The 22,461-nt window shown below is 39.9% G+C and overlaps 1 protein-coding gene and 2 non-coding genes across 8 annotated transcripts; all 3 read left to right on the forward strand.

The window, feature by feature from the left end:
- The first annotated feature begins 747 nt into the window (after positions 1–747).
- On the forward strand, positions 748–22,135 carry eif4g1a (eukaryotic translation initiation factor 4 gamma, 1a). 6 transcript variants are annotated; one of them, XM_028020371.1, is made up of 33 exons: positions 748–1,180; positions 2,891–3,013; positions 3,107–3,187; positions 3,365–3,397; positions 5,928–5,948; positions 6,263–6,442; positions 7,461–7,557; positions 8,353–8,463; positions 8,735–8,877; positions 9,087–9,179; positions 10,024–10,099; positions 10,197–11,033; positions 11,287–11,372; positions 11,481–11,667; positions 12,752–12,885; positions 13,499–13,612; positions 13,714–14,097; positions 14,298–14,444; positions 14,550–14,786; positions 15,741–15,845; positions 15,937–16,185; positions 16,309–16,426; positions 17,207–17,309; positions 17,484–17,860; positions 17,967–18,079; positions 18,159–18,331; positions 18,430–18,555; positions 19,069–19,150; positions 19,264–19,362; positions 19,622–19,765; positions 19,978–20,059; positions 20,292–20,432; positions 20,716–22,135. In XM_028020371.1, the coding sequence occupies exons 2-33, from the start codon at positions 2,939–2,941 to the stop codon at positions 20,895–20,897; spliced, it is 5,130 nt and encodes a 1,709-aa protein (XP_027876172.1). In that variant the 5' UTR covers positions 748–1,180; positions 2,891–2,938; the 3' UTR covers positions 20,898–22,135. The 6 variants fall into 6 exon arrangements, with proteins under 6 accessions (XP_027876172.1, XP_027876173.1, XP_027876174.1 ...); XM_028020372.1 differs by lacking the exon at positions 8,353–8,463; XM_028020373.1 differs by lacking the exon at positions 8,353–8,463 and having other exon boundaries at positions 11,484–11,667.
- Positions 14,128–14,204, forward strand: LOC114147247 (small nucleolar RNA SNORD66). The gene has a single exon (XR_003596047.1). It is a non-coding gene; the product is annotated as a small nucleolar RNA SNORD66 (small nucleolar RNA).
- LOC114147248 (small nucleolar RNA SNORD66) lies at positions 14,837–14,911 on the forward strand. Its single transcript, XR_003596048.1, has one exon. It is a non-coding gene; the product is annotated as a small nucleolar RNA SNORD66 (small nucleolar RNA).
- Positions 22,136–22,461: the final 326 nt, after the last annotated feature.

The following is a 22,461-nucleotide window of genomic DNA, read 5'->3' on the forward strand; positions in this document are numbered from 1 at the left end:
AATCCAGAAATAGGTACAATATTAAAGGTAAATCAAATAGTTTAGTTCAATTCTGAAGCATATTGGGCTTTTTGTTATTTATGTGTTCACTTACTTTTGGAGTTACAATTCTCTGCAGTTCAGTTAATTGGTTGGACAAGTTAAACAAGTAATTTAATAACGCCTTGTCGGATTTTTTTGATTTTCTCTATGTATGCCATGTAATAAAATGATTATTGTTGATCTAACTTTTGGGATGATAACTGAATAAATTTTGCTTTGATTACTTCTTAAGCATAATTTCAAGTTTACTCATTATCAACATTTTTAATGGTATTTATTCCTAACATTTATTATTATTATTATTATTAGTAGTAATGTTTTGTGGATTTGTTTGTGTCTCATCTAAATTTTGTTTTGATTCTGTTTTTAAATATAATTTAGCATCTATAATGGTGCAGCATTTTGTATATTCCAGTGGTTATTTGTTGCTTGAAAACAAATTAGGTTTACAAAAAAAAGAGGAAAAAAGAAGAAATAATAGCAGAAAAGAGAACCAAACTCAATATCCTTTGAACCCTCCATTACTGAGACTAAAACATATTTACTGTAAGCTATTATTTATTTCTTTTTCAGACATCTAGTATCTCTTCTATTTCATTTTATTGAGTAAAGATATTTCTTGTACGCTTCCTCAAATGATTCATTCTCCAGTGTCACATGACCAAGGAACCGGCATCAAATTGTAATTTCCCCGGAACTCACCCATGCGACTTGGAGGCGCACCGGCTCCGTACAGCAGAAACATCGCACTATGGCCTCTCTCTAAGCCTTGCGTACGAGAGAGTACAAATCTAACCGGCAATCCGTCACCATCGACGCCTTGATCATGGACCTCCAGTCCAGAGGCTTATTTGGGAGTTATCGCAATTATCAATAGCACTCCCGAAGAGCGATATTATTATATATTTTTTAAACCACTGTCACTTTTGAACATCCTGGGATTTAAACCGAAGTGACATCAGTAGCACTCACCCCATCTGCCGGTTAGCCAACTAGTTCGCTAAAGTCAATAGCCAAGAAGGGCTTCACTCGTCTGTTTGCAGCAAGGACAAGCAAACAAACTTTTCACCAACAGAAGACTGACCAGAGGCTGATACCCCAAGTTCCCAGTTTACAACCCTGACACTGTTGGTACCTGGTAAGAATTAGGCCGGTTAGCCTTGTTGATGCTAGCTTTACGTTCACTCGAGCTAGGTATTAGTTTTGTCAAAGGCATGCAGGTTGAACAGGCCCTGCCGGCTGTCAGTCCACACGCTTGGATAGCAAGCAGATGAATTCTGCTTTATTTCCAGAGAAAAACTTTTGCAGTCAGTTCAGTTTTAACATTTATTAATTGAGTGCTTATACTTTGAGCTGCTGTTTGCGGCGTTTGACTGAAGTTATCTTGAGGTTCGCTGAAATGACAGTTGGTGGCTAATCTTCACCGGTTATTTTCACCAGTTACTTCTTACCTCGTTTTGGTGTTAACCCTGTTATATCATGTGTGCAGACAGCGCCTTTGTTGCAAAGCTTTGTTTCATACCAAGTTACCAGTGAAATTATTATCTGCTAAGGACATGATTGAATGACAGATTGGATGGGTTCATTTGATCGTGGAGCCTTTTTGGGGCCTGTTTAATTTGCTCACATCACTGGCAGCGCTAAACGGCTAGCTGACGTTCACCAACAATAGCTCCACAGTAACCAGAACGTGTCAGCCCCTTTACTCGGGAACACTTTGTTTCCTCGTTCTCGCGTTTTCGGACAAAACGTGTCGCCCATTATTAGTACGTACCAAATTGAACACCATGTACTCCGGGGTTAAATGCGGACTGAGCCACGTAGCGTAACTACAGAAAATGTCTGTGGTAGCGGGACACGTAACGTTAGCACGCAGGGCTGGTAGCTACGATTTACGAGCGCCTACCACGCTAGAGGGTCGGTAAAATTCATGTTAACCCACATCTTCGCTAAGACATAATAATCTTTTCGTTGAACACTTGTCATTTTTAATGAGGGTTCGCACGCCGGCTATCCAACACTGCACGCTTCACAACCATATGGCAGCGTTGTGGCTTAAAGCCTTAAAGCATGGCACTAGCTAGCAGCTAACGATGGTTCCTGTGTGAGAATGCCATGTCTGTTCGAAACATCAGTTTTTCCACTGCAGTTCCTTCATGTTGTTATTGTGTACAATCTTTAAAATGTTAATACGCGTTTCTTTTGTGTTAAATTGAAAATTCATTGACCTTAACATAAACTTATGGTACTTGTACAGCTTATTTGCTCACATGGACCTAGCACAACACTGTTAACACAGTAAATGCCCTTTGACCTGAGGTATCCATTTTCTTAAACTTACTGGGAATTAGAATATGTCTTTAGCTGTCAGCTAAAGACATATTTGGCTGACGGCTACTCTGTCAGCTAAATATGTTTTTAAACCGGTAGCACCAGCAATTAGTAGCTTGCCCCGTTTGCCCCTTCTTGTCTTTTGTAAAGATTTGGATGGACAAAACCTAAACATTATTAATGTTTCTTTGACTTTAACTGGTGTTTATGCTTAATGCTTTGGATACGCAATATGCAAGTGTAGGGAGGTGGTAGTGGTGGTTTTATCTTGGGCAAAACCCACAGACCACACCCTCTTTGCTTAGTAGTGGTGCCACACTAGAGATGTGTCCATACAGTGGTGTTCTTATCCATCATTGCTGCAAATATAATTGGGCAACATGTTGCACCCATGCCTTGAATTATTCAGTTATAGACAGTTTATTTTTGTAATAACTGTGATTTAATTGAAACCTTTTTAAACACATTACTTAGATGTCGAAATACTTGTCTGTTTGGTTTTTTTTCTCTCTCAAAGGCTGGCAACACACAGCCACCCTAATGCAGACGAATAAAAGAACGTGAAATGAACAAACCACCACAACCTATAACGGGACCCACCTCTGTCCCAAATCCTTCCCCATCCCCTGTATTAAACCAGGTGAGACCTACCTTCTGGGTGGAATATATTGATTGAGTAAATTGAAGTTCTGTAATAAAGTTATTCTGTTTTTTTATTTTTCTTTTTCTCCAGGCTGCATACGGCCCCGGACAACCACCTTCTCTTGTTTTTGCCACCCCTCCGCAAATGAACTCCGCACAGCAGCCGAGACAGGTATTTCTTCATGTTGTTTAGGTTTTTGGATTTGATGTTCTGCGCCAGAAGTCTTTCCCGCTCTTTCACCTGGACTTCTGACATGGCTTCTTTTGCTGCATTGCTTTGGCTTAGTGTTTGTGTAAAAGCCTTCAATGTCTGTTGTGACCTCTTTACTCTTTTCTGCTGTCCTCCCAGTTTGCTACAGGTCCTCGTACTTTACACCAACAGGTACTAACTCTCTTCACTTTGTCCTTATATCCCTTCTTTGCCTTTAGTGTAATGCATGTTCTCACGACTACATTTTCAGAAATTACACCAAAAACTTCTTTAATTTATTTTTTTCTTAGGCTGACATTTCATTCTTGAGATGCATTTCTTCACACCTCAGTTGATAGTTTTTCAGTAGGGTAACACAATGTTTATTTTATTCACCATCCATAAAAAAACATTTTTTTTTGGTCAACTTCCTCTGTCCATTAAATTCTCCTAAAACTAGCTTAACTTTCAGGTAAATTAGATTACCAACATTTTTTTTCGATTTGCTAAATGCCAAAATGAGAGATTTTTTTTAAGGCAGTTTTTATTACGTTTTTATGATGTGTTCTTTGCTAGAACTAGCAAAGAATAAAATAAGATTTATGAATCCATGGATTTTGTATTGTCTTCATCACATAGTTTGATATCTATGTGAGTTTTTGTTACATTACCAAAATATGCAAGATACAAAAATGTTTTGGATTCCACTTTAACTGCTTATAGATTGAGGGAAAAATCCCTTATGGTATAATAGCTTATATTTTTGTCCATTATCTCAAATCCAGTTCACCTAATCTTAGTAATTGTGATTTCCTTCTTTACCTTGCAATTTAATTTATTGACTTGTCATCCTGGTGTCTTCTCAAGGGGAGTTAGTATATCTCTCTTTAAAATTCTGCAAGCAAACCACAAGATCAGTGCATCTTTGCCTGGATGATTAGTCATAATGTCATCTCACTGTGAGTGTTTAATATTTAAAGTGTCTGCCAGGAATACTAAAATAAGCCATATTTATGGCTCATGGAGCATAGATCATCACTCAAAGCGACTGCTGGCGTTTCTGTAGCTTATGCATGATCTGAGTGGATTTGTTTTAAACTTTTTTTTAATGTAATATTTATCATTCATTCATAATGGAAAAATAGCTCAGCGGGAGGATTTTATTAGCTTTCTGTTCATTTTTACAGATAAATGTATACAAATCACTTTAAAGAAAAACAACTTGGGGGTCACACTGTGAACATTTTGATATGTATATAATAACCTACTTTCAGTGCATGCAATTAAACAGTGTCAGGCTTTTGGTTATTCACTCCACTGCGACGGAAGCTTTTGATCCAGGAAGTCTTATCCAGCCCTATTGGCTGACTGTCTGGTAATGTCAAACATTCATCTTTTATTAAGTAAAATTACTACTTTGCTATCCCAGTTCATGCTCTCTCTATCATGACACAGAGGTGCTTGTCTTTCCAACATATTAAAGCTGCTGTGGTAGACAAGTTTAATACTTGTTGGATTATTCGTTAGAATTAGAGCTTCAAATATAACTGGACTGATCAGAAGGGGGTTTGGGGGGATGCCTGATGAGAAATCTTCTACCTTGATTTTTTGTTTATTTTACATAGCTTCACATTGTTCAACCACATATTTCTCCGCATACAGTCTGTGTAATAGGTGATGGGTTTTGTTTTTGCACAGCATGCTTTTGTGTAGGTTACGCGTGATTGAGAAAGTTGGTAGATGATGAGCAGAAAACCAGGAAAAACGACCCCAGACTTTTAGGAACTTTGGTCCATTTTAAAAGTTAACTTGGCATAACGGCGCAATATCGATTACAACTTCACATAAGGATAAGATGAACTTTATCGTCCAAAAGGGAATATGTCGTGGGTGCAGACAGAATCCAGGGGGTGGAGCAAACATTTAAAGAAAATAATGAGACTCCATGATTCAGAGGTAAATGTGGAGCTGCACGCTGCCTGTGGTTTGCTCTGCGTGAGAAATGCAGAACAAACAAATAGGTTTTAGGGTGCAACAGAGCTGGTGACTCAGTCGGCGTAGAAGCCCCTAAACGCTTGCCTCGCATTCATAATCTGAAGTTGGAGTCACAGGCAGATGGATCATTCACAATCATAAACAAACCGGAGACCAGATGTAATGAGCTGTAACAATGCACTTCACAGTTGGATTAACCTGGCTCTGAGCATCTGTAAAGATTTTTAACAACCTTAGAAAGGTAAATATGTCACATTGTAATGATGCTGAGATGCGCTTAAAAGAAATTTCAGTTCTACATTTACAATGTAGAATACCTACTAGGAGCTCGAGTGTAGCTGTTTTGCTGTCAAGGAAGTATTTAACAAAAACAGATACGTTTGGAATTGACATTGAGAACACTATTGCAAATGAAACCACAAAGATACAAAAGCTGATTTAACGGTGGGTAAAAAAACACATTTTGAAACATTGTTAATTACTTGCTGTAATTTCACACCAGTTTCTGCAAACACCTTAAAAATTATTTATCCACCTTGATATGGGACCTTTCCACAGAGTTGCATGTTCATTGTCACCATGATTTTGGGACACACTGTTTCCTGTCACAGCCTTCGCTTTTTAAAATGTTTTTGCAATATCAACCTTCCTCATTGTCTCTAGTCCTCATTTTCTCCTTAATCTCACTCCCTCTCTTGCTCTCTGCTCATGTGTTGTGCGGCTGAAGGGTGGATACAGAGCATTGCAGGTAACCGCTTTTCTCTTCCCCCCTCCTCTCCTAACTTCGATAACCTCACAGGGAAACAAGACTGAATAAGCAGTGCAGATTCCATATTGAAACTCTCAGATTGATGCAGAAATTAGCAGATGCTGTGAGTGCGTTGCTTCCCTATATCTGCAATAGGACCAATGCACCAACCAAAACATCCTCACCATATGTGAATAAATGGGCGAGGCATAGCATAGTTAGGGAAATTAAATGCACACTGAGCAGATTTTTGACATGTTTCTCAATTCTTTTGCTTTGTTTCTAATGTTTTCTAATTTCCATCTTTACTCCAGAGTTACTATCCGAGTCGAGCCACTATGGCCGCCAGCGGTCCTCGGGTGCAGACAACCAGTGGCCCTCGACCTGTTGCACCTGCGCATGTGTACCCTACCAGCTCCCAGATGATGATGATCCCCCAGCAGCAGATTTCTTTCGGTGGCTCTCCTCAGAGCTATTTTATCCCACCTGGACAGGTTGGTTAATCGAGTTAATTATCAGCCATCAGCTGGGTTTTGTTTTGGGACCGGCTTTGACTGTCTTTTTAAAGTCATCTTTAATCATTTACTCCCACTCTGGTGTATGAAAATTAGATATTCTATCTGCAGATTTAACAAAACACCCTTCAATTAATATTAAAACTAATCTTAACAATGCTAAAAAATTAAGGTTTTTATAATCTAGCATCTAAAACTAAAGAAAACAATTAAACATGCTGTAAAATAAACTAATAATATAGATTCGAGTAGCGAATCAATATGTGACAATATCATAGGAGTTAAAATTTTAAAAGGGTATCTCAATTTTGAACACGATTTTGTTGAATTAAAGTTTTGCAAACATGGTTTTGATTGTCAAATCTTTATGCTATGAGAATCATATTTAAATATAATTTCCTCCATGGGACCTTCTGGTGGGTTCTCTTTGGTTAACACACAAGTACGCTGTTATCAAAGACGGTAGAGGCTCTTAAGATGTACACTCTTTCACTATTGCTTTGTTTTTTATAATTTCTGTTAACCACAAAACCACAGACATGAACTCTATAAAACCTAGTGGCCAAATACTCAAATTGATAATTTCCCATTTTTTTAATTTAAATTCAACATATCAGGCTCTCTAAGTTTTTGAATGAAGAGTAAGTCCTTAAAGCAAAATTCATTAATTAGTTGGTAGTGTCATTTGGATGAGTTGCATGGTGTCAATAACTCAGTACCAAGCATGTCAAATTTAATAACAGCAAGCTTTTAGTGCATGTTCTTTATTTTTATTACATTCAGTAACTGTATCAAATCACTGATTTTTCACATGAGATTTAATAGTTTGATTATATAACTCTTTAATCAAATGAACTCTTAAAAGAGAACATTGTCATTTATTAACACACAAAGTGTCTGAAAAAGATTTATAACATTTCATTTGTTGTTATTATACAGTGTTCAGTTTGTTTCTGAGGATACGGCTTTTTACCTGTTCTTAATGTTCTTTCTGCAGTACCGTACTCCATACATGCCTCCTACCCAACAGTATCCTGTGACCAGTGGCACAGGTTTCTATCCTGGGACTAGTCCTGCAGAATACTCTGCTTACGGTATGGATTTGACCCTGACACCAACAACAACAACCAAGCACAGCCTTCAGTTTTACCATTGAAGGAGATGTAATCACAGTTACTAAATCTCCCCCAAATTATCTGCAATATATATATTCTAATCTCTACCCTTTGTCTGGAAATTGTCACTGCTTTTGTTATGGTTTTGCTTGGTTGTTTTTTTAAATAAATGTTTATTTTTTGTATATGTATATTCCTGGTGCTTCTCTGTTTTACAATACTGCTGTAAGTGTTATAGTGCCAGTTGCACGTGGTCTAGCTTGATTCTGCTTTGGTCCGTTTTCTCTATCTGCAGTCACCTGACACTTCCTTGTAGGTCCCATGAAATGACTTTAAAGCTCATGTTTCAGATGAGTCTGCATATACTTAGATGGTTAATTGGCATCTAATGTTGTAAGGGACCAAATCTGAATAATACTCAGATTTGGTTGGACAATTAACTAAACTTTTCTTAGGTGCTAAATTTTCAAACCATCATCCAAATATATCAGAAATTGTTCTTAAAGTATTCTTTCTACTTATTCAAATAATAGATTTTATTTTCCGCTGTGTCAAAATTCTACTGCCATGTTGTCAATCATTTCCAAAAGTAAGTAGGACATTTCCTATGAGCGGGAAGGATCAAACTGTTGGCCATTTCCTGGGACCTTCTTAACACCCTGCTTCCTCTGGATCCTCTCATTAACTCATACTGCATCTGTCTCTTCCTGCCCTCTCTTCTCCTCCTCCTGACCCCTCACTCCCCTTTCCCTTTTCCTTGCTGCGTTGGTTCAGAGCCCTCTCTTGCTGCGAGGGAGAGGCGGGGTGGTGGGGGGAGAGGGGGCGGGCGGGAGAACGGCCGTCTCTCTCTCCACGGTGCTCCTCTCACCTCCCAGCGTTACCCCGGTGAGTAGTGTGCGCGCGCTTGTGGTCAGCGAGCTTCAGTGGCAATAATCTGTGGCACTTCCTGTCTCTAATTACGTCCTACATGTTTTCTTTTAGACTCGCTACTGTTTTAAAAATACCAGGTGTTAAGAAGGACCATTGAGGTGTAATGCATGTGTATTATTTCTTAGTCGTACAAAATTTATTAAATGAGTTCTGTGCGCAAAACTACTGAGAAGCTCCACTTTGAAATCTCCTTGCCAACCAACCGTGTATCTGTTTCTCCAAGCAGCAGGAGCGTACTATCCTGCTCAGCCGCAGTACTCTGCGTCAGTCCAGCCAGCGCAGGTGATGATTAACCCACAACAACAAGCTCCACCTCCCCAGCAAGCACCCACACAGCCGCAAGCCCCGCCAAAGAGGGAACGCAAACAGGTAGCGTCTCCCAACAAAAGGCCAACACATTCTGTGAAAAAAGTGAATGGAGAGAAATTGTATTGTACTATCTGCGTGGAACTTTCTCTCTTTACCTGAAAATGACAGTGGTGTTGTGTTGTGTGGCAACAATTGTGCTAAAGAGACTGGATCATTACACACTGCCAGCATATATTAGGAAGTAACATTGCTGATTTTCTTCCTGCCAGATAACAATACGAGACCCCAACCAAGGTGGGCGTGACATTACAAAGGAGATCATGTCAGGTGGAAGATCTACCACAACAGCAACTCCCCCACTGGTCAGTTATTCGCTTAGATAGTCAACTCTGTATTACAGGAGCATTATAAAGCTCTTAACACCCCACAGAGAATTTAGTTATTAGGCAGTGATAACATCACTATTAATGACACTCACCTAAATCAATTATAGCATATCTCCTTCATAAGAGACCAACAGACTTTGGTCACATGTGCTGTCTCTCTTTTACCACACATATTTTTTTAAGTTATTTTTACATTTCATATTCACTTTCATAATAATTTCCAGTTTTATTTTGGTGCACCATGTTTAACTTCCATTAGTGTTTACCTGGGACCTGCACCCTAATTAAAAGAATGAAAGTTGTTGGTAAAATACATAAAATATGCGCTTAGCTCATCTTTTAAATTGTCACGATTTCAAATTTTTCCAGTTTCCAGCTCAGCAGTCATAAATCTTGTTTGCTGTAGCTATGACTGGTTTGTAAAACTACAGCTTTAAAGATAAGTGGGTCATGGCAGTTCCTAAAGAACCAATCAGACCCAGTTAAATTTATAAATGGTCAATTCTCATCATTAATTAGTTTGTCTCCATTCTTCATTGTGACATATTGAGAAACTATGTTGCTTAATGCAAAGAGTGTCCTTTTGATCAGATAATGAGTTTTGGGATTATTTTTTGATTAAGCTCTTGAGAATTATGATACTGAAAGTGTGGAATAGAAAGTGATTTAAACTACATTAGCAGGTCTGAAGAGTTTACATTCACACAAGTTGAAAGATTTTTTTTTATTCATAGATTAATAAAAGAATAAAAATTGTCACTGTAAATTAACTGCATTATTTTACACACTGCTTTAAAAACCTGTTTGTCTCTGATCGTAGGCATCTGTAGCAGAAGTAAGTGTTGCCCAGACCAATGGTGAAGTCGTACAGACTGTTGCTGTAGTGGCAAGAAGAGGTGAGGAAACATTTGAGTTTGATTAGCAAACAAATGCTAATCTGTCAGCCTGTTGGCATGCTTTATTTTTTAAATTTTCTATTTTTACACTCGACAGATGAGCCTGTGGAACCTTCTGCCTCCCCTGAAAGTCCTCCACCTGCTGCTCCGGCAAACACGGATCTTGTGGTGGAGGCCAAACAGGAAATAAACAGACCATTTACTCCGCCTGTTGAATTAGCAACTCAATCTGTGGCCACTACAGCCTCAGCTGAGAGACTTTCCCCGTCGCTAAAGGAGCGGCAGTCTCCGCCTACCCTCCCATCAGCAGCAGCAGGTATCAGTGGTGTTGCTGAAGCAGTAACTATGGTCGGCTCAAAAGCCGGTGACACAGTGGATGCTCCGGTCAGACCTTCTGCATCACCGGTAGCACAAGAGACGCCGTTGAAAACAGAGGAGCCACAGGCTGCTCCGTCTGTGGAGAAAGAGGTGAAGCCAGAAGGAGTTCAACTGGAAAAAGAGGAACCGACAGCTAGCGCCAAGTCAGAACCCCCCGTTGAAGTTGCAGTTACCCCTGTGGAGACTGTGAAAGAGGATGCTTCTGCAAAACCATCAAGCAACGTCTCTCAGCCCCTCGCTGTACCAGAACCTGCTGCTTCACAGGCAGAGGATGCGGACCAGAGCTCAGAACCAGAACTGGTAGAGGTTCATCCAGCAGAGTCTCCTCTTTCCAACGGCCTTCCTCAGGAGACTGAAGAACTCTCTGAAGATGTCCCGGTGTCTGACACTACGCCCCAGGACAAACCCGACCCTTCTCAATCTCAGGAATCAGCGACACCAGCACAGAAAGAAGAAGACGAAGAGGAGGAGACGAGGGAGGAAGAGCGGCCGCAGAAGAAAACTGAAGATGCTCCTCTTGCCTCTGCCAGCTGCCCAGAGGAAACTACTATGCAAGGTGAGATTGACGTGATTCTCACTTGTTTCATCTTGTTGGTAGTAAAAGAATTATTGGCTAGCTATTGGCAATGAAGACATGAGTTATAATAAAATACTAATTTTTACTGCTCTCCATTATACATGCTGACGTCCAATAAATGTCGAGGAAATTGCGAGAAAAAACTTATTACATACAGAATAAATCAAACGGGTTATTCTGTTATGTTCTTCTTTTCTTCTGTTATGTTCTATAACTTGTCCTCTGTCTGTAGCTGCTACGTCTGTGCCAAAAAAGAAGAAGAGCATGAAAGAGCTCAACAAAAAAGCCATTGGGGGCCTTCTGGATGCCTTCGAAGAGGTGAGACTCTTCAGCAGCTATGTTACTGACAGTAACACAACTTTAAGAACAAGTCAGTCTTTATGGCAATCACTATTGTAAGATAACTTAAACATCAATATGTTTTAGCAGGAGCCAGATGCCACGCCTGTTCCTGAACCCTCAGCAGTCCAGGTCAGCCCTCCAGCGCCAGCTAAGCCTCCCGCTGAAACAGTAGATGAGACCTCGGAGGAAAAAGAGGACAAGCAGAATGCTGAGCCAGACAAACTCGAATCCACACTTGATCCAACTGAGCAGAAATACCAGTACAAAGAAGGTTAGTTATGATCACTAAAGGAAACATTTTGTCAAAGTTATTTGGTTCAGTAATTCATATAATGTTAAAATAATCATGGGGACTTGGACTATGTTTCTGAAAAGATTCAAACGTTTTATAAAAAGAAATTGTTAAAAGATCTATGGTGAAATAGCTCTTTAAATGGGTAAAACTACAGTTGCTCACTGTTGTACAAACGCAGCAAACAGTGAAGCAAGCTCCAAACACATGAATAATGCAAAATCCAAAACACATAAAACAAATCAACAGAAAGTCGCTGTAAGCCATAAATATTGCTAGCACAGGAAATAGGAGCAAAGGAAAAATGCTTAAAAAAGCAAAAGCAATTTCAAGTATGAAATGTTACAAACACACTCCACAAAACAAAAGTGCTCCAGACCACTAGAGGGGGCTGACAAGCAAATCATATTGGACCAGACGGCTTCTATATCTACTTCCTTCCTGCTGCAGCATTTTAATTTGCATTTGTTTTGTTTTTTGTAGGTTTTTGCTTCAATTTTTTGTGTTTGCAGCATTTTTCAGTGCTCAGTCGCTTGGGTTTATTGTAGTACAGTGTGAACATTTTAATTTAAATAACCTAGATGAGTTGCTCATAATGTTTACGCCAGAGTGCATATGTACTACTCATGTTTGTGGTATGACACTGCACAAAAGCCTTTTGACGAAGAAATTAGTCAGAAACAAGTTATTACACTGTAAAATATTGAAAACTCTGTTGCTAGCTAAATTTACAAAGCTAACAGCAGGCTTACAGCACATTCAGAGTGTTTCAAAAATAGGCATTTCTGGGGGGGTTCCGTCATTTCCAACAGACATGTTATGAATATAGCTGAAAATAGACATCTATTAAATATAATTATAAATTACAAGTTCAGTAAATTTTAGTGGCAATAAAACATAAACCACTCAAGTCTAGAAGAAATTAAAATTGGTAGTGATTTTCTTTTCCTTCTTCCAAGCAGCACTTTTCTTCCTCATATTACTTACCGTTGTATCCAGTTTAAAACTTTAAGCATGCATGTGAATCAAGTTTACTGACGCATCTTGAATATGTGCTACTCAGACCTGGGGGAGCCAATAAACCCAGAAGCAAAGAAGCGGTATGACAGAGAGTTTCTTCTGGGCTTCCAGTTTAGCAGCGCCAGTATGCACAAACCAGAGGGTCTGCCTGTCATCAGTGACGTGGTCCTAGACGAGGTATGTGGCAGCTTCTCTGGAGTCATGTCATGGCTTTATTCCAGGAAAAGGCTTTTACTGCAAAGGTTTCTACGCCTCTATAAACGGAGGCCTAGATCATTGTGTTTTGACTGCTCTGTTGAGTTTGATAAACAATCAGTTATAGGGCTGCAACTAGGAATTATTTTAGTCATCAATTAGTCTATTGATTATCCTAATTATTAATCAGATAAAAATTTGGCACATTCTGTAGATTTTTAATTTAAGGCTTTTTTAATGCAATGTTAGAAATAAATTAAATATATAAATAATGAATTCCTTTTTAAATAAGAAAATACATTTTTATTGCCTAAAATGCAATCACAGCATTCTTGTAGTAATCACAATTAATTTGATTATTCATTCAACCCTAATTGGCGGACAATAAAGTCAGAAGAAATTTTAGCAAGTGTAATTTTATTGTGAAGCAACTACACTACAACCATGGTAATTATTAAATCCTGTGAGCCTAGAACTACAGTGCATAGAATGTGTTGATCCCTCTGCTTCTCCCCTTTTCATTTCAGAATAGTGAGAGGTGACTCATCTTTGCAGGTTTACAACCAGTATGTTACAGCCTACTTTACTTTACCAGGTAAACAAGACTCCGCTGCGGCCTGTTGATCCAAGTCGGCTGATGAGTGCGGGTTCGGATTTCACTCCTACATTTTTGGGGGGTCTTGGAGGCAAATCTGCAGGACGACCCCAGGTTATTTAAAATCTGAGCTTTCTCTGTTCAGATTTATTACAACTTCACGTTGTATTTCAAAAAACTAACTTACTTTATAAATATCTGTTTTGTACTTTCAGCCCTCTGGGTCACATCGCTCCCAGCAGAGCTTGCGAAAAGAGCCCAAGAAGATCATCATCTTCAACAGCAGGTCTCTTACGGACAACGTACAGCTCAACAAAGCTGCGAACGCCTGGAAGCCCTCGACCATAAAGCCCGAAGACAACAACCCCGAAGAGGCTGACGCTGAGCAGGGGAAGACTCATGAGGTGTTCAAGCGTCTGCGCAGCATCCTGAACAAGCTCACCCCGCAGAAGTTCCAGGAGCTGATGAAGCAGGTGATGGAGCTGAAAATAGACACAGAAGAAAGGCTGAAGGGAACCATCGACCTCATCTTCGAGAAGGCCATCTCAGAGCCCAACTTCTCCGTAGCCTACGCCAACATGTGCCGCTGCCTTATAGGGGTGAGTAGTGTGCTGTACACACCGTCACTGCTCTAATGATGACTCAAGTTTTGTGCCACGTGTCTGGGCCACTGAATGCTCATGATGGTATTGAGGAACTGAAAGAGCAGAAATTATATATTTTCTGTCTGTGTGTATCCCCAAATTACTGCTGATTTAAAATTTGAGTCAACCTCTGGTTTGTTGTTGTCCCTCCCCAGCTGAAAGTGCCCGCCCCGGATAAACCTGGAAACTTTGTGAACTTCCGCAAACTTCTACTCAACCGCTGCCAGAAAGAGTTTGAAAAGGACCAGGACGATGATGAGATTTTTGAGAAAAAGCAGAAAGAGATGGAAGCCTCCAAGAATGTATGTATTTTTTTTTTGTTTGTTTTTGTTTTCTTAATTTGTTTGCACAAAATTGATCTTGTGGCTATGAAAGCACAAATGAACCTCCTGCTTATTTCTCTGCAGGACGAGGAGCGTGAGCGTTTAAGGGTGGAACTGGAAGAGTCCCGAGACATAGCTCGAAGGCGCTCGCTGGGTAACATAAAATTCATCGGCGAACTCTTCAAGCTGAAAATGCTGACAGAGGCCATCATGCACGACTGTGTGGTCAAACTACTGAAGAACCACGATGAAGAATCTCTGGAGTGTCTCTGCAGACTGCTGTCCACCATTGGCAAAGACCTGGACTTTGAGAAGGCCAAGGTTAGTTGGTTATCAACATGTACAGAAGGAAGTGGGTGACGTCAAATAGTCTTCTGTGATGACTGTTTCTTTGTGCCACGTGTCTGGGCCACTGATTATTTATGATGGGTTGAGGAACTGAGAAGACTTTCAAAAGTATCTTTACCCCTTGATATTGATGTGCATTTGTAGTCACCCTCTTTACCCTCAGAGCACTAAATACAAACTAATGGCCTTCAGAATAACTTGGATGGGAGAATGTTTCAGCAGGAAAACTATTAGTTGTTCCCTTACCAAACTTGGCCTTTTATGGAAAAGTGGTAATGAAATAATTGTTGAACAGAAGTCCGAGTTGAAGTGCGCTACTTAGTCGTTCCATCACATAAAAGCTTGATAAAGTACATTGAAGTTTGTGGTTATAAAAGGACAACAATTTTAGTTATCAATTAATCCATCAATTATTCCAATGATTAATCAGATAAAGAAAAATAGGCACATTCTGCTGATTTTTCATTTAAGCCTTTGTTATACTATATTAGAAATGCATATAATTACTTTGCTATCAATTATTAATAATTAATAATTGCTATCCAATTAATTATTATTGGATAGCAAATGGTAGCTTAAAGGAGATGTTTGTTTGTTTTTTTACAACATTTGAACCGGATGAAGAAGAAAACCAGACCAATAGAGGAGTTCTGGATAGAGCATTTTTATTTTTTTCCCCCCCGTTTATCTTAAATGCAAAATGTGTGCTCTGAGTTTCTTGTTCTTTGAGCAATTGACCTTTTTTGAGTCTGTGTGCTCCAGGTAAGGATAAATTGATTACTAAATTAGTTAGCATTATGATTGTGATGATGAATGTGAAAAAGCTCAAGGGGTATGAATACTTTAAAGCACTGTATGTGAAAATATTATTTTACTTCCTGTATCATAACAAAGGTACATAAAAGCCATAAATGTTGTCTTTCTCAGCCTCGTATGGATCAGTATTTCAACCAGATGGACAAGATCATCAAAGAGAGGAAAACCTCGTCCAGAATCCGCTTCATGCTGCAAGATGTTTTGGACCTACGAAAGGTAAATGATAATTGAAGCTGCAGTAAAGCGGCTCATAAGTAAGTGTTGGTGCTGATTATTTATTTATTTATTTTCCTTTTGTGATTCTTAGAATAACTGGGTTCCTCGTAGAGGAGACCAGGGTCCCAAAACAATTGACCAAATCCACAAAGAGGCAGAGCTGGAGGAGCACCGGGAACAGATCAAAGTCCAGCAGCAGCTGCTGTCAAAGAAGGACAGCCGGGGTCCGCACACGCCAGCGAGGGGCCGGGTGGCCCAGTCTCAAGACGAGGGCTGGAACACAGTGCCCATCTCCAAGAATCGACCCATCGACATCACCCGCCTTAGCAAGATCACAAAGGTAAAACCTCTAGAGCCCATAGCGTCACTCTCTGCTGCGTTACACATTGGAATGTTGCAATTTTGTATAAATAAGTGTTGAGAAGCTTCTTTTCATGACTGTGGTTCGGTTGTGTTCCTGCAGCCTGGGGCCCTGGACTTCAACAATCAGCGGCTGGCTCCGGATGGGAAAGGCATGTGGGGAAGCTGGGGAAAAGGCAGCAGTGGAGGAAGTGGAGCTAAACCAGCAAGTGGAGATCAAGGTAAGCTGCTTGTCTCTGTGACAGGGTTGATAAGGGGGCTTGAAATCCTGGAGAAGAGTTGAATTTCAATAAGGTGTTTTCAAGGTTTGGAAAGTGCTTGATTCCTGTATAAAGCCTATGATGTTCTATCTACACAGTGTCTAATAGAGTTGCAATAATCATTTAGGTGAATAGACTCGGTACAGAAAGTCAAATGATTATTTAAATTTTGCTTAAGCATTTAATTTGAGAAGGAATGTGATATACCTTTACACAGATTTGTTCAATGTAAAAATAAATGAATTAAAAAAACATTCCTTCCATATATATATATATATATATATATATATATATATATATATTGATTTGTGTAATTGAAATAAAGGTGGTCTTATGTTATGTTACTGAAATTGGGGGACTTTTGTCAAATTTGTATTTTATTCTCAGACCAATCAAGTCCATAGGGTGTGAGAGAAAATTCAAAACATAAAATGTTGGTTTATTTTAGTTTACTTTGTCCCTGCAATGTAAAGTACTAACACAAGACATTATTAATAATGGTAATAAATTATATCATATAATGGTGAATTTAAATGGTCTTTAGTTAATTTGTATTGTTTTTATGTCCAAATGGTTGTGCTGGAAAAGTTGAAAAACTAACCTTGAAAATGCTTAAAAAGAGCTCAAGTTTTACTGTGGGGAAAAATATATGAACCATGCTATAAGAACCTTGGATTTGAGGTCATTCTTTTTTTTCTTCAGATTTTGGCCTTTTGATGTATGTTTTTCCTTTTCTTATAGACTCTGGACGTCCAGCCACCAGCACTCTGAACCGATTCTCAGCACTGCAGCAATCCGGGGCGATGTCCTCATCAACAGACACCGATCGCAGAGTTCCTCAGAGGTAATTAGAAGCAGCACATTCCTCCATAAATTTCCCTCATTGCCTCACTGCGGTTTTCTTCTCGGCTAGTTTTCTGCTTCAAGCAATTAGCCCTCAGGATAAATGTACAGTAGTATTATTTAATCCTTTTAACATGTTGGAAATGCTTAAAGTATATTAATCCATTCCTTCTAGGTCGAGCGGCAGCCGGGAACGTGGTGGTGACAGAGACCGGAATGACCATGACAGGGATCGCTACGACAGATTTGCTCGCAGCGAGCGACAGGACGGGAACCAGTTCTCCAAGAGAAGTTTCAGCAGGGAATCACAGGAGCGTGGTGGAAGGGGCGGAGACAGCCGGGCCACAGCAGAATCTGTGCGCCGCGTTGCCAGCATGACCGACAATCGGGACAGAGGAAGCAGAGACCGAGGCAGTCGGGACAGAGGAAGCCGAGATCAAGGTGGTCGGAACCGAGGAAGCAGGGACCAAGGCAGTCGAGACAGGGGAAGCCATGACAGAGGAAGCAGGAGCCAAAGTGGTCGGGACACTGGTCCGAGCAAAGACCTTCCAGGTATCTGGGTTAAGGAACTAGAACAAGATTTAAAATGAACATTAGTAGTCCGTTTGACAAAACAAAGTGAACGTCGGCTTATTCTCACCTCTTGTTTTTTGTTTAGTTAAGCGGGAAAGTGTTCCTGCTTCTCTTCCCAAACCTGCCATGACAGAAGAGGAGGTGAGGAAAAAGACCAATGCCATTATTGAAGAATACCTCCACATCAACGACATAAAGGTACTAAAATGTTCTGTCAGGCGCACTTCTTGTTGGTAGTACTTCCATCTCTGATTTTCATCTTCTTCTTGCCCTGTAGGAGGCGCTGCAGTGTGTTGCAGAGTTAAATAGTGCCTCTCTGCTCTACGTGTTCGTGAGCTGTGGCCTCGAGTCGACACTTGAACGCAGCACCCTTGCTAGGGAGCGCATGGGTTTGTTGTTACACCGACTTGTAGAGGCAGGGACTTTGCCCGTACAGCAGTACTACCAAGGGTAAGAAGAGGTCACTGAGGTCCTGTGTCTCAACAGGAACGTTTAGAGTTGAAGTAGAATTGGGGATGCGGAAGTAAAGAGTTTCTCTTCTCTTTTAGGCTACTAGAGATCCTGGAAGTGGCAGAGGACATGGCCATAGATATACCTCACATCTGGCTCTACCTGGCAGAACTCATTACTCCCATGCTCCATGACCGTGGCATCCCTATGGGACAGCTCTTTAGGTACGAATAATGGTAGCATTCACTTGCCATGGGATGTCATATGTACCTACATTTTTCTGTAATTAATCAAAATTAAAACATTAAATGTCCAAGCTATCATAAATACAGAATGTATTGAAGTCTTTCTTTCCAAAGGCTTTAATGGCCTTGAGATGCAAGTGCAGTAGAACTATATTTATAAATACTAGCTATTGTCTGGTTGTTGCTTAGCATATTTTAACATAAATTGTAGATTTCTAATTATAACCAAAAGACAATTAGATTTTAAGAATAATTTTCCACCTGGAATAAAGGAGGATTAATCAGATGGAAATCTAGGTCACATCTTTCCAGCCCGAGGCCTCATCACACATCTAAAATCAAAACATAACATATTAAACTTAAGTTTTGTTTTTTTCCCCCACTTGAGTTTCCTTCTGTTGCATTATTAGCAAACCCACGGAGTAATTAAATATTGTTGCAGTCTATAAGCTTATGAAAGCTGAAATATTGATACATTGCAACTGTCTATAGGGAGATCTCGAAGCCTCTTGTGCCTCTGGAGAAGGCTGGCTTGCTGCTGGCACAGATTATCAAGTTGCTCTGCAAAGGAATGGTACGTACACAAGTCTTAAAAGGGGAGACTTGCAGTTAAGCAGTCTGGCTTTGTATTTTTTGAAATATTTCCAAACTCGACTAAAACATTTTTCAATTTGGTTTTCTTGCCAGACTCATGAAAAGGTTGGGTCTTTGTGGAGAGAAGCCGGGCTAAATTGGAATGAGTTCTTGTCCAAGGATGAAGATGTCAACAAGTTTGTCACAGATCAGGTATGCATGAGATTTTAGACATCTTATTATGATATGACAAGCCATATCTTGTCTGATTCTCCAATATGTGTAGTTTCTGTGTAGCCAAGTGTCTGCTACATCTTTGATAGTGCTAATATTTTCTGTTTGTTCAATTACCAACTTAGCTGTTGATCTATTTGCATTTGGAGAAAATGTAAACAAACTAAGATGAAAACAACCAGCACCAAGTTGCTGAACATCGTTTTTCAGGCTAGTTTACACATGTTGTGCATTTCAGAAAGTGGAGTTTACCACAGGAGAAGAGACGGAGTCGGAGGAAGCTGGAAGGAAGCAGATCCTCAGTGGAGATGAAATCAGCAAAGAGCTGGACCAACTCCTTCAAGAGAAAGCCAACAACCAGCGAATCAGAGACTGGATTGAGGTGTGTGGTTTAGAATATAGCGATAGTTCAGGAACTCTGGAGGAAAAAAAAAAGCAATATCTTTTTAATTTTTCATTAATAGGTGTTAGAATAATACTAAAGGAAGATAAAGGCAAACAATGTTGTTCATCATGTAAAAATCGCGACCACTGCTTCATCTCTGTACTAGCTGTGATTATGTTTTTTAACAATATATTTTGATTCTTCTTTAGGCCAATCTCGATGAGCAGCAGTGTGCTTCCAGCCAGTTTCTACGATCATTGATGACATCGGTGTGCCAGTCTGCCATCATATGTAAGTGGATCTGATGCAAAAATAGTTTTCATCACATCTAGACGTCTAAATGCACTGGGTCGCTGCCTTGCGATTGGCTGATTCGCACATATACCTAAAGGTGGCATTTGAGCACATTTCTGTCAGTCCAATATTGGCCTTCTTAGCGAAGACACTCTAGAGTGGCAGCACTTGTGAGAAGATACATGTTTGTGTTGTTTTTTTGTATTTTTTTTCAAACATCACAATTTAGGCGACAACCCGTACAAGGTGGATGAGGAGCAGATCAAAGAGAGAGCCAGTCTGCTGCAGAGATACCTCTGTGACGAGGAGAAAGCCCTCCAGGCCCTTTATGCCCTCCAGGCTCTCATGGTGCACATGGAGCAGCCTGCAAGTACGTTTTTATTTCATTTCTTTGAATTTGCAGTGAAGCATCTTTAAGAGTACAGACGATTAAAAATGGTCATTTAGGTTATTTTGACCGTTTTAACTCGACATTCCGCAGAAAGACAAGCATATTTTCTCCATTTTTGTCTCTAACAATGAAAGTCAAAAAAAAAAAAAGTGGCTTTACTTGTAATGTTTGCTTTTCAATCCACCTGCAGCAGTCTGGTGAGAAAGCGCTAACTGTTTTGCGTGCGAGTGTTGACGCTGACCTCTGCGCTCCGTTTCTTCAGGCCTCCTGCTGATGTTCTTCAACAGTCTTTACGACGAGGATGTGATCGACGAGGAGGTCTTCTACAAGTGGGAGTCCTGCAAAGATCCGGCAGAGCAAACGGGCAAAGGCGTAGCCTTGAAATCCGTCACCGGCTTCTTCACCTTCCTCCGCAACGCCGAAGAGGAGTCCGACAAGGACTGAGGAATCGAAATCCTGCTTTCATCAAGACGTGGGGCGGCAGGGAGGGTTCAGCAGGAAACTGCGGCGAGTAGTAGACAATATATTTAGCCCAGAGTGGCAGACTCGAATCAATCCTCAATGAGGAGAAATCTTTATTTTTCTTTTTTTGTTTGAGAGATGAACTCAGAAAACAATCATTTCTCCCTTCCCTCCTCTCCTGCTTTACACAGCAAGTGTCCTCATGAAATAAACTTGAAAACACACTCAGCAGGACTGCTTGTTAATGACGTGTGAGAATCCACACATCACTACAAAACTGTTTTTTTTTTTTTCTCTCTTTTTTTTTGTCACAGTAACACAAACCAACTGGCTGCTTTTTCATTCTCCTAGACGATTATGCCTAAATATCCTCTGACCTGCAGGAAGCAACCGCAGGGTGTGTGGTGCGGTGGGTTCCCTGACTCATGGACGGACCTAACTCACAGGTCCTCTCTCTGTCCTTTACCGGAGTGTGCAGCATGACTGAAGTGTGCTTCAATTAAGAATTCAGTGGACAAAATGTTTGACATTGAGGACTTGAAACTGAACTAGGCAGATGGGGAGTTTTTAATGCAAAGGTTGTCTATTTTCTCTCTTCCTGTTTCCTATCATGAGCTTTCAGAGAACCGATGTCGACTTTGACTACAGGGGGTTGGTCTTAATGCTTCCTCTAAGCCATCCTTTCCCATCCTCGGTAGTGAACCACACTGACTGACTCTTCATCTTTACCTCTTCTGTACTTTAACCTGACACCTTTCGACCCAATCACCGTTAGAAACTTGAAATCTGCAGAAAAAAAGAAGAGAAAAAAAAACCGACTTGATGAAATTAAATGTATACAAAGACGGCGGGGAAATAAGAAAAATAAATAAATAAAAAACACAGAAGTGATCCGAAAGCCTTTTCTACTTTAAGTGGAAACTCATTTCAGGACCTTTCTGTAAATATATAATGATGATGATGATGAACTTTTTTTTCCTGTTTTATTTTTCAGAACCTATGACTTTCTGATGTAATTGCAGTGTCTCCTTTTCCAGCAGAAACCACAGTTGTCCAGATGCAGAGAGGTGCTTTAGATAATTCAATGATTATTAGTTTTATTTGAATTTTGTAAATATTTTTGTTTTGCTTTCTTTATTTAAGAAATGATTGCTTCTTTTTGCATCGGAAACTGGAAAGAGGAGGTGACAAACATTACAATAAATGACTTATTAAGTTGCTGTGCAGAGTTTGCCTTGAAATGTGTTGAATGTGCCTGAATGTTTACCGTTTGACTGGGAGGGTCGTGTTTTTTTTTTTTTGTTTTTTTCTTTACCAGGCGACATTAAACTCTACAGAAGTAGGAAGCGGTGATCAGCCACATCACATAAATCTGACGTGGCTGTGAAACCTTGACCACTTCTCCAGGGTCTGGTTAACTGCTTCTTTCATCTCCTCCAATAACATCTTTAAAAGTTTATATTTTTAACCAAATATTCATAATGCAGTCATATTTTGAATTACTGTTGGACTTATATAATCTTATGAGTACAGCTTATACCATTAT

This window comes from Xiphophorus couchianus, chromosome 6 (genome assembly GCF_001444195.1).
Source record: "Xiphophorus couchianus chromosome 6, X_couchianus-1.0, whole genome shotgun sequence".
In the NCBI taxonomy this organism is placed as follows: domain Eukaryota; kingdom Metazoa; phylum Chordata; class Actinopteri; order Cyprinodontiformes; family Poeciliidae; genus Xiphophorus; species Xiphophorus couchianus.

Bases quoted from the DNA above. Each gene is read 5' to 3' on its own strand.
- eif4g1a (XM_028020371.1), top strand. From the start codon at position 2,939: ATGAACAAACCACCACAACCTATAACGGGACCCACCTCTGTCCCAAAT. The intron at 15,846-15,936 runs GTAAATGATAAT...TGTGATTCTTAG, and splicing joins ATGTTTTGGACCTACGAAAG to AATAACTGGGTTCCTCGTAG. The intron at 16,186-16,308 runs GTAAAACCTCTA...GTGTTCCTGCAG, and splicing joins GCCTTAGCAAGATCACAAAG to CCTGGGGCCCTGGACTTCAA.